The sequence below is a fragment of the Salmo trutta genome, chromosome 21, assembly GCF_901001165.1.
Source record: "Salmo trutta chromosome 21, fSalTru1.1, whole genome shotgun sequence".
Lineage (NCBI taxonomy): Eukaryota > Metazoa > Chordata > Actinopteri > Salmoniformes > Salmonidae > Salmo > Salmo trutta.
In genome coordinates, this window is record NC_042977.1 from 47,762,552 (window position 1) to 47,775,892 (window position 13,341).

General features: G+C 45.7%; 1 protein-coding gene across 1 annotated transcript in view; it reads right to left on the reverse strand.

The window, feature by feature from the left end:
• abca4b (ATP-binding cassette, sub-family A (ABC1), member 4b) overlaps positions 1–13,341 on the reverse strand; it is a 92,340-nt gene that overhangs the window by 32,909 nt on the left and 46,090 nt on the right. The window contains exons 17-25 of the mRNA XM_029705975.1: positions 12,483–12,704; positions 10,780–10,984; positions 6,847–6,939; positions 5,323–5,511; positions 4,590–4,767; positions 4,025–4,156; positions 3,269–3,408; positions 2,332–2,469; positions 1,338–1,519 (exon numbers count right to left, since the gene is read on the reverse strand). Of these exons, the coding sequence (XP_029561835.1) occupies positions 1,338–1,519; positions 2,332–2,469; positions 3,269–3,408; positions 4,025–4,156; positions 4,590–4,767; positions 5,323–5,511; positions 6,847–6,939; positions 10,780–10,984; positions 12,483–12,704 (1,479 nt within the window). The remainder of the gene's footprint in view (positions 1–1,337; positions 1,520–2,331; positions 2,470–3,268; positions 3,409–4,024; positions 4,157–4,589; positions 4,768–5,322; positions 5,512–6,846; positions 6,940–10,779; positions 10,985–12,482; positions 12,705–13,341) is intronic.

The following is a 13,341-nucleotide window of genomic DNA, read 5'->3' on the forward strand; positions in this document are numbered from 1 at the left end:
AGGTCCTTTACACAGAGACACTCTACCAGGTCCTTTACACAGAGACACTCTACCAGGTCCTTTACAGAGAGACACTCTACCAGGTCCTTTACACAGAGACACTCTACCAGGTCCTTTACACAGAGACACTCTACCAGGTCCTTTACACAGAGACACTCTACCAGGTCCTTTACACAGAGACACTCTACCAGGTCCTTTACACAGAGACACTCTACCAGGTCCTTTACACAGAGACACTCTACCAGGTCCTTTACACAGAGACACTCAGCCAGGTCCTTTACACAGAGGAACTCTACCAGGTCCTTTACACAGAGACACTCTACCAGGTCCTTTACACAGAGACACTCTACCAGGTCCTTTACACAGAGACACTCTACCAGGTCCTTTACACAGAGCCACTCTACCAGGTCCTTTACACAGAGCTACTCTACCAGGTCCTTTACACAGAGCTACTCTTACACAGAGACACTCTACCAGGTCCTTTACACAGAGACACTCTACCAGGTCCTTTACACAGAGTCACTCTACCAGGTCCTTTACACAGAGACACTCTACCAGGTCCTTTACACAGAGCTACTTTACCAGGTCCTTTACACAGAGACACTCTACCAGGTCCTTTACACAGAGTCACTCTACCAGGTCCTTTACACAGAGACACTCTACCAGGTCCTTTACACAGAGCTACTCTACCAGGTCCTTTACACAGAGCTACTCTTACACAGAGACACTCTACCAGGTCCTTTACACAGAGACACTCTACCAGGTCCTTTACAGAGAGACACTCTACCAGGTCCTTTACACAGAGACACTCTACCAGGTCCTTTACACAGAGACACTCTACCAGGTCCTTTACACAGAGACACTCTACCAGGTCCTTTACACAGAGACACTCAGCCAGGTCCTTTACACAGAGACACTCTACCAGGTCCTTTACACAGAGCTACTCTTACACAGAGACACTCTACCAGGTCCTTTACACAGAGACACTCTACCAGGTCCTTTACACAGAGGAACTCTACCAGGTCCTTTACACAGAGACACTCTACCAGGTCCTTTACACAGAGCTACTCTTACACAGAGACACTCTACCAGGTCCTTTACACAGAGACACTCTACCAGGTCCTTTACAGAGAGACACTCTACCAGGTCCTTTACACAGAGACACTCTACCAGGTCCTTTACACTCTTTAACACTGAGGCACTCAGAGGCATATAGTCATTCTGAGAGAGGAGAATGACAACATAAGCATGGTCCGCCTTAGCCAATTATCTGGCCCTTCATACTTTTAATACTATTCTAGCGTATAATTTCATTAATACTATTCTAGTGTATCCACCTCTTTTTTCCTGACGTCCTTCATGCGTCGGACCAGGGTGAGGTAGAATCCCACTCCGAAGCAGTTCTTGAGGAAGAGGGGGGAGCCACAGCAATGGAGCTGGCCCTTAGAGATGATGGCTACACGGTCACTCAACAGGTCAGCCTCGTCCATGTGGTGAGTGGACAGGATCACTGTACGGCCTGGGGTTAAAGGTTAGAGGTCAGAGGTCAGGACTAGGAGCTAGGTCACTCAACAGGTCAGCCTCGTCCATGTGGTGAGTGGACGGGATCACTGTACGGCCTGGGGTTAAAGGTTAGAGGTCAGAGGTCAGGACTACGAGCTAGGTCACTCAACAGGTCAGCCTCGTCCATGTGGTGAGTGGACGGGATCACTGTACGGCCTGGGGTTAAAGGTTAGAGGTCAGAGGTCAGGACTAGGAGCTAGGTCACTCAACAGGTCAGCCTCGTCCATGTGGTGAGTGGACGGGATCACTGTACGGCCTGGGGTTAAAGGTTAGAGGTCAGAGGTCAGGACTAGGAGCTAGGTCACTCAACAGGTCAGCCTCGTCCATGTGATGAGTGGACAGGATCACTGTACGGCCTGGGGTTAAAGGTTAGAGGTCAGAGGTCAGGACTAGGAGCTAGGTCACTCAACAGGTCAGCCTCGTCCATGTGGTGAGTGGACAGGATCACTGTACGGCCTGGGGTTAAAGGTTAGAAGTCAGAGGTCAGGACTACGAGCTAGGTCACTCAACAGGTCTGCCTCATCCATGTGGTGAGTGGACAGGGAGACTTGCACGCCCTGGGAGACAGGGGTCAAAGGTTAGAGAGAGTTGATTGTAGTGCTTGTATAGGGAATCAAGCTGCAGGCAAGGTGGAGCAGAAATGGGAAACACCAGTCCTTGAAGACTTGAGTATCTGCTGGTTTTCTCTTCAGCCTGGCACTGAATTGCTCATAGAGAAGTGCTGAAACATGGTTTCTCAGGTCTAAACCAGGTGGCTAGGGGTAGTACCTGTGCGGTATTTGAGTAGCAGGTCCCAGATGGATCGTCTGGAGTAAGGGTCGACCCCCGACGTGGGCTCATCCAGGATCACAATCTTTGACCCCCCAACAAACGCCATGGCAACAGACAGCTTCCTCTGCATACCTCCTGCACAGAGTGAGAACAGATGTTATTTCAGGGGCAGCACAATCAACAATGTAGGGTAAACCACTAGAAAATCTGAATCGTTGCTAGGGACTGGCTAATTTATTTGCAGTAGCAAAGGCTTGACATAGAGAAAAGGAAGACCTCGAAACAGGATCTGCTCACAAGTGTGTTTCATGCCTTAAGTCTCCATGAGAACCTGGCTGACCCCCCTGAGAGGTCCTGTGCCTCGTTGTCTCCCCCCTGAGAGGTCCTGTGCCTCGTTGTCTCCCCCCTGAGAGGTCCTGTGCCTCGTTGTCTCCCCCCTGAGAGGTCCTGTGCCTCGTTGTCTCCCCCTGAGAGGTTCTGTGCCTTGTCATCTCCCCGTCTCCCCCTGAGAGGTTCGGTGCCTCGTTGTCTCCCCCCTGAGAGGTTCTGTGCCTAGTTGTCTCCCCACTGAGAGGTTCTGTGCCTCGTTGTCTCCCCCCTGAGAGGTCCTGTGCCTCGTTGTCTCCCCCCTGAGAGGTTCTGTGCCTCGTTGTCTCCCCCCTGAGAGGTCCTGTGCCTCGTTGTCTCCCCCCCGAGAGGTTCTGTGCCTCGTTGTCTCCCCCCTGAGAGGTTCTGTGCCTCGTTGTCTCCCCCCCGAGAGGTTCTGTGCCTCGTTGTCTCCCCCCTGAGAGGTTCTGCGCCTCGTTGTCTCCCCCCCGAGAGGTTCTGTGCCTCGTTGTCTCCCCCCTGAGAGGTTCTGTGCTTTGTCGTCTCCCCACCTGAAAGATTCATTGTCTTTCTTATGAGGCAAGCCCACACACCCAGCCTGACCCACCTGAGAGGTTCTGTGCCTCCTCGTCTCTCTTATGAGGCAGGCCCAGATCCTCCAGCATGACCGTGACCGCCTGTTGAGCCTCAGCCTGAGAGGTGCCCTTCAGCATGCAGTAGAACAGGATGTGTTCCTCCACCGTCAGACTGGACAGATAGAGGGAGAGAGGTTGTCAGTCACTACAGCAGACAAGTGAACAAATGTCTTGCAACAGCAAGAACGAGAGAAGGAAATATATTGACAAGTCAGTCAGCTGAATTGACTAAACTGCTAATCGTAGGAAACAAACATTCGTCAATCTGCTATGTCATCAATCTGTTATGTCATCAATCTGCTATGTCATCAATCTGTTATGTCATCAATCTGCTATGTCATCAATCTGCTATGTCATCAATCTGCTATGTCATCAATCTGCTATGTCATCAATCTGTTATGTCATCAATATGCCAGTCCTATGATTGACCTGACTACTCAAGTTTCTAGACAAGTGCCAGTGGATATATGGAGGACATTGTACTGGGACACATAGCCGAGGAGGAGGAGGAGGAGGAGGAGGAGGAGGAAGGGGACATCGTATTGGGACACATAGCCATGGAGGTGAAAGGAGGAGGAGGAGGAGGAAAAGGAGGAAGAGGAGGAAGAGGAAGAGGATGAGGGCTCACTGTTTGAAGAGGACATTGTACTGGGACACATAGTCATGGAGGTGAGAGGAGGAGGGAGAGGAGGAAGAGGAGGAGGAGGAGGAGGAGGAGGAGGACTCACTGTTTGAAGAGGATATTGTACTGGGGACACATGCCCATGGATGTGCGGATACTGTCCATGTCAGTCCTGATGTCTCTCCCGTTGATAAAGGCTGTCCCAGATGTAGGAGGGAACAGACCAGTCAGGATAGACCTGGAGACACACACACACACACACACACACACACACACACACACACACACACACACACACACACACATGCGATTAAGAAGAGTGTGATGTCATGTCATGAACACTATTAAGTAATCTCGGCACCCAGAACCAAATCTGGCATACACACTGACCAGCTACTCTGTCACTAGACTATCATCTTCCTTTATTCCTCACAGACATTTTCTCTGGATAACGCTCTCGATCGCTAATAGCTGTATTCAAACATTTGGCCTAATTCAATATTGTATAGTTGATATCCTACACCACAAAATCAGGACAATAAAGTTTGTGCTCTGCAGACTAGGTAGTGGTTTTGTGTAGCCTGGACTCAGATCCGTTGTGATATCTGGAGATCTCTTGTGGTCTACAGCACAGAACAGATCTGGGAAACCAGGGTAGGTACAATACATACATGGTGGTGGTTTTCCCGGCTCCGTTGTGTCCTAGGAATGATGTGATCTGGCCCTCGTAGAAGGCGATGCTGAGGTGGTCCACGGCCGGACGGGATCCCCCAGGAAACACCTTGACCAAGTCCTGAATCTCTACCCCCACGGTCAGCCCTGCTGGCTCTGGCTCAAAGAACAACTGGCCTGTAGTAAAGGGGAGGGCAGGCACAAAATGAAGGAAGACACCCAAATGTACTATGGTTTAGATCTGGTCCATATCTACAAGGCTACCACTTATCAATTGGCCCATTGACTACTTGTAATTAGTGGGTCAGGTCTGGTTGCTATAGCTAAACCAGATCTGCGGCATGAAAAGGCCAGGCGTACTGGTTATGGCTACATACCTCAAGCCAGAGCTGGGCCATAAGAAAAGCAGTATGGAGGATGATAAATGATTTTCTAACATGCATGGGATTGACTGGTCATACAATCTACTGAGCCATCTTAATCATCTGTTGTTATTGAGTGATCATGTACCCTATTTAGCCAATTACGGACTAGCTACATGAGGCCTCTCTAGCCAATCACAGAGTAGCTACCTGAGTCCTGTCTAGCCAATCACATCGTAGCTACCTGAGCTCTGTCTAGCCAATCACAGTTACATGAGTCCTGTCTAGCCAATCACATCGTAGCTACCTGAGCTCTGTCTAGCCAATCACAGTTACATGAGTCCTGTCTAGCCAATCACACAGCCCTTACCTGTCAGAACTTCTTCCTGTTCCTCCTTGTTCTGTTCTTCTTCCTGTCGTTTGAGCACCTCCTCCCTCTCTCTCTCCATCCTCTCTCTCTTGTCCTGGTGTTTGCAGGGTTTCCTTACCCCCACGCCGTTACACCTCCTAGGAGAACACATACTGTCTACGTCCTTGTCCACGTCGGGCTTCTCTGGATCTGCAGAGAGATAGATACACAGTCACTCTACAACGTTTCACTACTGTGGGAGAAACTCATGGAAGAAAAGGTCCATTACAAAGGTAGGCCATATCACTCCTTCAATCAAAGTTCAAATAGTATGTTCATATGTATGCACGCATATACTGACTAGATATGATTATTATATTCATATACTGTCTATATATGATTATAATATTCATATACTGTCTATATTTGATTATAATATTCATATACGGTATATATATGATTATTATATTCATATACTGTCTATATATGATTATAATATTCATATATGGTATATATATATGATTATAATAGTCATATACTGTCTATCTATGATTATAATATTCATATACTGTCCATGTACAATAATAATATGCATATACTGTCTATATCTGATTATAATATTAATATACTGTCTACATATGATTAAAATATTCATATACTGTCTATATATGATTATAATATTCATAAACTGTCTATATCTGATTATAATATTCATAAACTGTCTATATCTGATTATAAAATGAATATACTGTCTATCTATGATTATAATATTCATATACTGTCTATATATGAGACCACGACTAAAGACACTTATAGAGGACAGAGACCATGACTAAAGACACTTATAGAGACAGAGACCACGACTAAAGACACTTATAGTGGACAGAGACCATGACTAAAGACACTTATAGAGGACAGAGACCACGACTAAAGACACTGATAGAGGACAGAGACCACGACTAAAGACACTTATAGTGGACAGAGACCACGACTAAAGACACTTATAGAGGACAGACACCATGACTTAAGACACTTATAGTGGACAGAGACCACGACTAAAGACACTTATAGTGGACAGAGACCATGACTAAAGACACTTATAGAGGACAGAGACCACGACTAAAGACACTTATAGTGGACAGAGACCACGACTAAAGACACTTATAGAGGACAGACACCATGACTAAAGACACTTATAGTGGACAGAGACCACGACTAAAGACACTTATAGAGGACAGACACCATGACTAAAGACCCTTATAGTGGACAGAGACCATGACTAAAGACACTTATAGTGGACAGACACCACGACTAAAGACACTTATAGAGACAGACACCACGACTAAAGACACTTATAGTGGACAGAGACCACGACTAAAGACACTGATAGAGACAGACACCACGACTAAAGACACTTATAGAGGACAGACACCATGACTAAAGACACTTATAGAGACAGAGACCACGACTAAAGAAACTTATAGAGACAGAGACCACGACTAAAGACACTTATAGTGGACAGACACCACGACTAAAGACACTAACCTGAGTCTGGAGTGTTGGAGAGGGTGGGTTCAGACCTTTGCCAATAGGAGGGCTGGAATGGGAAGTAGAATGGTCGTCCAATCCCATACTGACCTGGAGAGAGGAGGGAGGGGTTTATTATACAGTACTGTATCCATTTTAGTAAACAACGACAGCGAGATGCCCCTTGCAGGTGTCATGGAGTCCGAGACTCCTTAGGCTAACCCTAACCTCTGCAGCCATAAGTGTTAACTACGGCTCCAATAAGGGTTAACTACGGCACCAATAAGTGTTAACTGCTGCTCCAATAAGGGTTAACCACGGCACCAATAAGGGTAAACCACGGCACCAATAAGGGTTAACCACGGCTCTAATAAGGGTTAACTACTGCTCCAATAAGGGTTAACTACGGCACCAATAAGGGTTAACTACGGCACCAATAAGGGTTGACCACTGCACCAATAAGGGTTGACCACGGCACCAATAAGGGTTAACTACGGCACCAATAAGGGTTAACCACTGCACCAATAAGGGTTAACCACTGCACCAATAAGGGTTAACCACAGCACCAAACTCGTCATTAAGCTCGAGACCCTGGGTCTCGACCCCACCCTGTGCAACTGGGTTCTGGACTTCCTGACGGGCCGCCCCCAGGTGGTGAGGGTAGGTAACAACATCTCCACCTCGCTGATCCTCAACACTGGGTCCCCACAAGGGTGCGTTTTCAGCCCTCTCCTGTACTCCCTGTTCACCCATGACTGTGTGGCCATGCACGCCTCCAACTCAATCATCAAGTTTGCAGACGACACTACAGTGGTAGGCTTGATTACCAACAACGAGACAGCCTACAGGGAGGAGGTGAGGGCACTCGGAGTGTGGTGTCAGGAAAATAACCTCTCACTCAACATCAACAAAACAAAGGAGATGATCGTGGACTTCAGGAAACAGCAGAGGGAGCACGTCCCTATCCACATCGACAGGACAGCAGTGGAGAAGGTGGAAAGTTTTAAGTTCCTCGACGTACACATCACGGACAAACTGAAATGGTCCACCCACACAGACAGTGTGGTGAAGAAGGTGCAACAGCGCCTCTTCAACCTCAGGAGGCTGAAGAAATTTGGCTTATCACCAAAAACACTCACAAACTTTTACAGATGCACAATCGAGAGCATCCTGTCGGGCTGTATCACCGCCTGGTACGGCAGCTGCTCCGCCCATAACCGTAAGGCTCTCCAGAGGGTAGTGAGGTCTGCACAATGCATCACCGGGGGCAAACTACCTGCCCTCCAGGACACCTAAATCACCCGATGTCACAGGAAGGCCAAAAAGATCATCAAGGACAACAAGCACCCGAACCACTGCCTGTTCACCCCGCTAACATCCAGAAGGCGAGGTCAGTACAGGTGCATCAAAGCGGGGACCGAGAGACGGAAAAACAGCTTCTATCTCAAGGCCATCAGACTGTTAAACAGCCATCACTAACATTGAGTGGCTGCTGCCTACATACTGACTCAACTCCAGCCACTTTAATAATGGAAAAATTGATGTAATCAATCTATCACTAGCCACTTTATACAATGTTTACATACCCTACATTACTCATCTCATATGTATATACTGTACTCTATACCATCTACTGCATCTTGCCTATGCCGTTCGGCCATCACTCATTTATATATTTTTATGTACATATTCGTATTCATTCCTTTACACTTGTGTGTATAAGGTAGTTGTTGTGAAATTGTTAGGTTATATTACTTGTTAGATAATACTGCACGGTCGGAACTAGAAGCACAAGCATTTCGCTACACTCGCATTAACATCTGCTAACCATGTGTATGTGACAAATACATTTGATTTGATTTGATTTAACTACGGCTCCGATACGGGTTAACCCTTTACACTCCTTGGAATTGGCTAGGGCTACATTGCAATGTTTCTTACAGAATAAATATAAAAAAACATATTGATAATCACGGTAGCAATTGAAAGGGAACCGTTTACAGATCATGGGAAAATGATTAGACCAGCGTTGAGGACACAACAGTTCACTTGACACAAGAATGAACCAAACATTACACTGTTGATTTTATGTGCATTTTACATTTACTGTACTTTTCACAGCATTTGTTGATAATGAAATCTGAAAATACTTTGAATACATTCGGTAATAATAATATTAATGAAAAATGTGGGGAAGGTAAGACAAATAATTTACAAGGGTTTTGCGTGAGAGGACTAACTGGTGTTTCCAAGTGGCAACACACACCTTGTCACGACTCCCGCCGAAGTCGGTCCCTCTCCTTGTTCGGACAGGCGTTCGGCGGTCGACGTCACCGGTCTTCTAGCCATCGCCGCTCCACCTTTCATTTTCCATTTGTTTTGTCTTGTTTTCCCGCACACCTCTGTTCCACCCATGTCTGTGTGTGGTATTGTTCGTTCGTTACGTGTGTGACGCTACAGGCTGGTTTTGCGCCGGGTATTGTTGTAACCGTGGTTTTGTTATTTGTACCAATTTGTGTAATTTATACGCTATCGCTTTTCTCCCTTGGGCCGGAATGTTGTGACGCAGTTGCGTCCGGCTGTTTTCCTCTGCCTGAATAAAGTGTACCTGTTCACTCATCTCTGCTCTCCTGCACCTGACTTCCTTCGACCAGTTGCGCCCACTCTGACACACCTTTACAAAATGTGTACCGTTCCTAAGTAATTTCCATTCACTTTAATTTCACTTTAATTTTACATTTTAGTCATTTAGCAGACATTTAGCATTCACTACTTACAGTAGTGAATGCATACATTTCATTTCATGCATTTTTTTTTGTACTGGCCCCCCGTGGGAATCGAACCCACAACCCTGGCGTTGCACACACCATGCTGGCGTTGCAAACAACCATGCTCTACCAACTGAGCCACAGGGAAGCCACGACTCAAAGACGAATCTTCAACTATAAAGTGCTTTTTTTGAGCTCTCCTAGCTGCGCCGTTGAGGAACTAGAGCAAGCAGACTTGTAGTTATTTAAGATTGGAACACAACCCTGCATCCCCATCACACAATTACTGTTGTTGTTTACATTTGAAACCGTGTTCTATTGTCAACATGACTAGCTAAGTTATAAAATATAGTTTTTACAGTGTTAGACTTTCACAGGGCAATTCAGACAAACTGATGCTAATTTTGGTGCGGATAGAAAGGAGTCACGAGTGAATTCAGGTGGTTTTTCCTTGGTAAAGTTTCTTGACAATAGACAGACAGAGGCTCTGTTCAGAACAACCCAGGGTATGATGACATGTCATTTTGTAACTGTTGGCCTACATCAAACACAGTGGTCATAAATGTTGACACTGTACATGATATGGAAATGTGAAGTGCACATTTGGACTCACAGGTGTTTGACTTGCTTGTATGACTTCGAAGCGCTATTTATTATAATCCTCAACGTCTTATCTTCCAAAATACATAGAGTTATCTGAATTTACAGCATTTCCCTGACTCAGACGACAAAATATTTGCAAAAGGCGCATAATTATTAGGAGGGATGGGGAAAACTTTTTGTTGCGTGCGGTGCTCAAGTTCAGAACGTCTGTCAGTCAAAACCCCTACAGAGCTGTGAAGCGCAGGGCCTGAGCTCTGACGTCATGTATAGCATGTTACTGTACAGCACAGGAGGTTGGTGGCACCTTACTTCGGGAGGACGGGTTCGTGGTAATGGCTGGAGCGGAATGGGTGGAATGGTATCAAATTCATCAAACACGTGGTTTGCTGCCGTTCCACGAACTCCGTTCCAGCCTTTATTATGAGCCTTCCTCGCCTCAGCAGCCTCCTCTGCTGTACAGCCACTGCATTCCAATTTAGGTGCATATCACTGACAAATCTGCTATTTTAAACCCTTATACGGGTACAAGTGAAAAGGGCTACCCATAACCCCCCAAACACAACACCACACTCCCTCTAACCTGGGAAGACGTTGTCAAGGTACCATGCCAGGAAGCCATACAGCACGGCGTCAAACATCATCATGCCGATGGAGGTGAAGAAGGAGTAGGCATCACCCTCTAGTGGACTGGTGCCGATGTTGTCCCACTGCAGACCCAGGCCCTGCTCCTCATAACGAGACAGGTACTCCGTCCCAAAACCAAACGCTACTGGGGACAGCAGACTCTGAGGGAAAACACACAGGTACAGGCAGAAAATCACTCCATTGATCTACGTGTGAGGCTTGAGGGGATGTTATATTATATTATATACCAGACTGAGGGTTGAGGGGATGTTATATTATATTATATTATATACCAGACTGAGGGTTGGGGGGATGTTATATTATATTATATACCAGACTGAGGGTTGAGGGGGTGTTATATTATATTATATACCAGACTGAGGGTTGAGGGGATGTTATATTATATTATATTATATACCAGACTGAGGGTTGAGGGGATGTTATATTATATTATATACCAGACTGAGGGTTGAGGGGATGTTATATTATATTATATACCAGACTGAGGGTTGAGGGGATGTTATATTATATACCAGACTGAGGGTTGAGGGGATGTTATATTATATTATATACCAGACTGAGGGTTGAGGGGATGTTATATTATATTATATACCAGACTGAGGGTTGAGGGGGATGTTATATTATATTATATACCAGACTGAGGGTTGAGGGGATGTTATATTATATACCAGACTGAGGGTTGAGGGGATGTTATATTATATACCAGACTGAGGGTTGAGGGGATGTTATATTATATACCAGACTGAGGGTTGAGGGGATGTTATATTATATTATATACCAGACTGAGGGTTGAGGGGATGTTATATTATATTATATACCAGACTGAGGGTTGAGGGGTGTTATATTATATTATATACCAGACTGAGGGTTGAGGGGATGTTATATTATATTATATACCAGACTGAGGGTTGAGGGGATGTTATATTATATTATATACCAGACTGAGGGTTGAGGGGTGGTTATATTATATTATATACCAGACTGAGGTTGAGGGGATGTTATATTATATACCAGACTGAGGGTTGAGGGGATGTTATATTATATTATATACCAGACTGAGGGTTGAGGGGGATGTTATATTATATTATATACCAGACTGAGGGTTGAGGGGATGTTATATTATATTATATACCAGACTGATGGTTGAGGGGATGTTATATTATATTATATTATATACCAGACTGAGGGTTGAGGGGATGTTATATTATATACCAGACTGAGGGTTGAGGGGATGTTACATTATATTATATACCAGACTGAGGGTTGAGGGGATGTTATATTATATTATATACCAGACTGAGGGTTGAGGGGATGTTATATTATATTATATACCAGACTGAGGGATGAGGGGATGTTATATTATATTATATACCAGACTGAGGGTTGAGGGGATGTTATATTATATTATATACCAGACTGAGGGTTGAGGGGATGTTATATTATATACCAGACTGAGGGTTGAGGGGATGTTATATTATATACCAGACTGAGGGATGAGGGGATGTTATATTATATTATATACCAGACTGAGGGATGAGGGGATGTTATATTATATACCAGACTGAGGGATGAGGGGATGTTATATTATATTATATACCAGACTGAGGGTTGGTATAGGGTTAGGGTTGGTCAAAGTACCGCTGTGATCTTGGCGTTCTTGGTGATGCGGTCCTGCCAGGCCACACAGAGGATGTGGGGGAGGTAGAGGGTGAAGTAAATGATACCGCTGCAGGCTGCAGCCAGGTTGGCCTTGTTGAAGAACACACTGAGAAGGAAACACTGCATAATGGTGGCCATGGTGAAGGTCAGGAGGAACAGGAACACCACCAGCGGGCTGGAGTAGTTCAACACTTTACCAGCCTGATGGAGAAATGGGGGAGGAACACAGTTAATACCATGTCAGTCCTTTCTTTATGCACTTCTAAAGACAGTCCACTTGATGGCGATACTGTATACTAAAAACAACTGCCAAAAGTCCTCTGGTAGAGAAGGACTACACTCTCCATACACTCTCTGGTAGAGAAGGACAACACTCTCCATACACCCTCTGGTAGAGAAGGACAACACTCTCCATACACCCTCTGGTAGAGAAGGACAACACTCTCCATACACCCTCTGGTAGAGAAGGACAAAACTCTCCATACACTCTGGTAGAGAAGGACAACACTCTCCATAAACTCTCTGGTAGAGAAGGACAACACTGCATACACCCTCTGGTAGAGAAGGACAACACTCTCCATACACTCTCTGGTAGAGAAGGACAACACTCTCCATACACTCTGGTAGAGAAGGACAACACTGCATACACCCTCTTGTAGAGAAGGACAACACTCTCCATACACTCTCTGGTAGAGAAGGACAACACTCTCCATACACCCTCTGGTAGAGAAGGACAACACTCTCCATACACCCTCTGGTAGAGAAGGACAACACTCTCCATACACTCTCTGGTAGAGAAGGACAAAACTCTCCATACACTCTGGTAGAGAAGGACAAC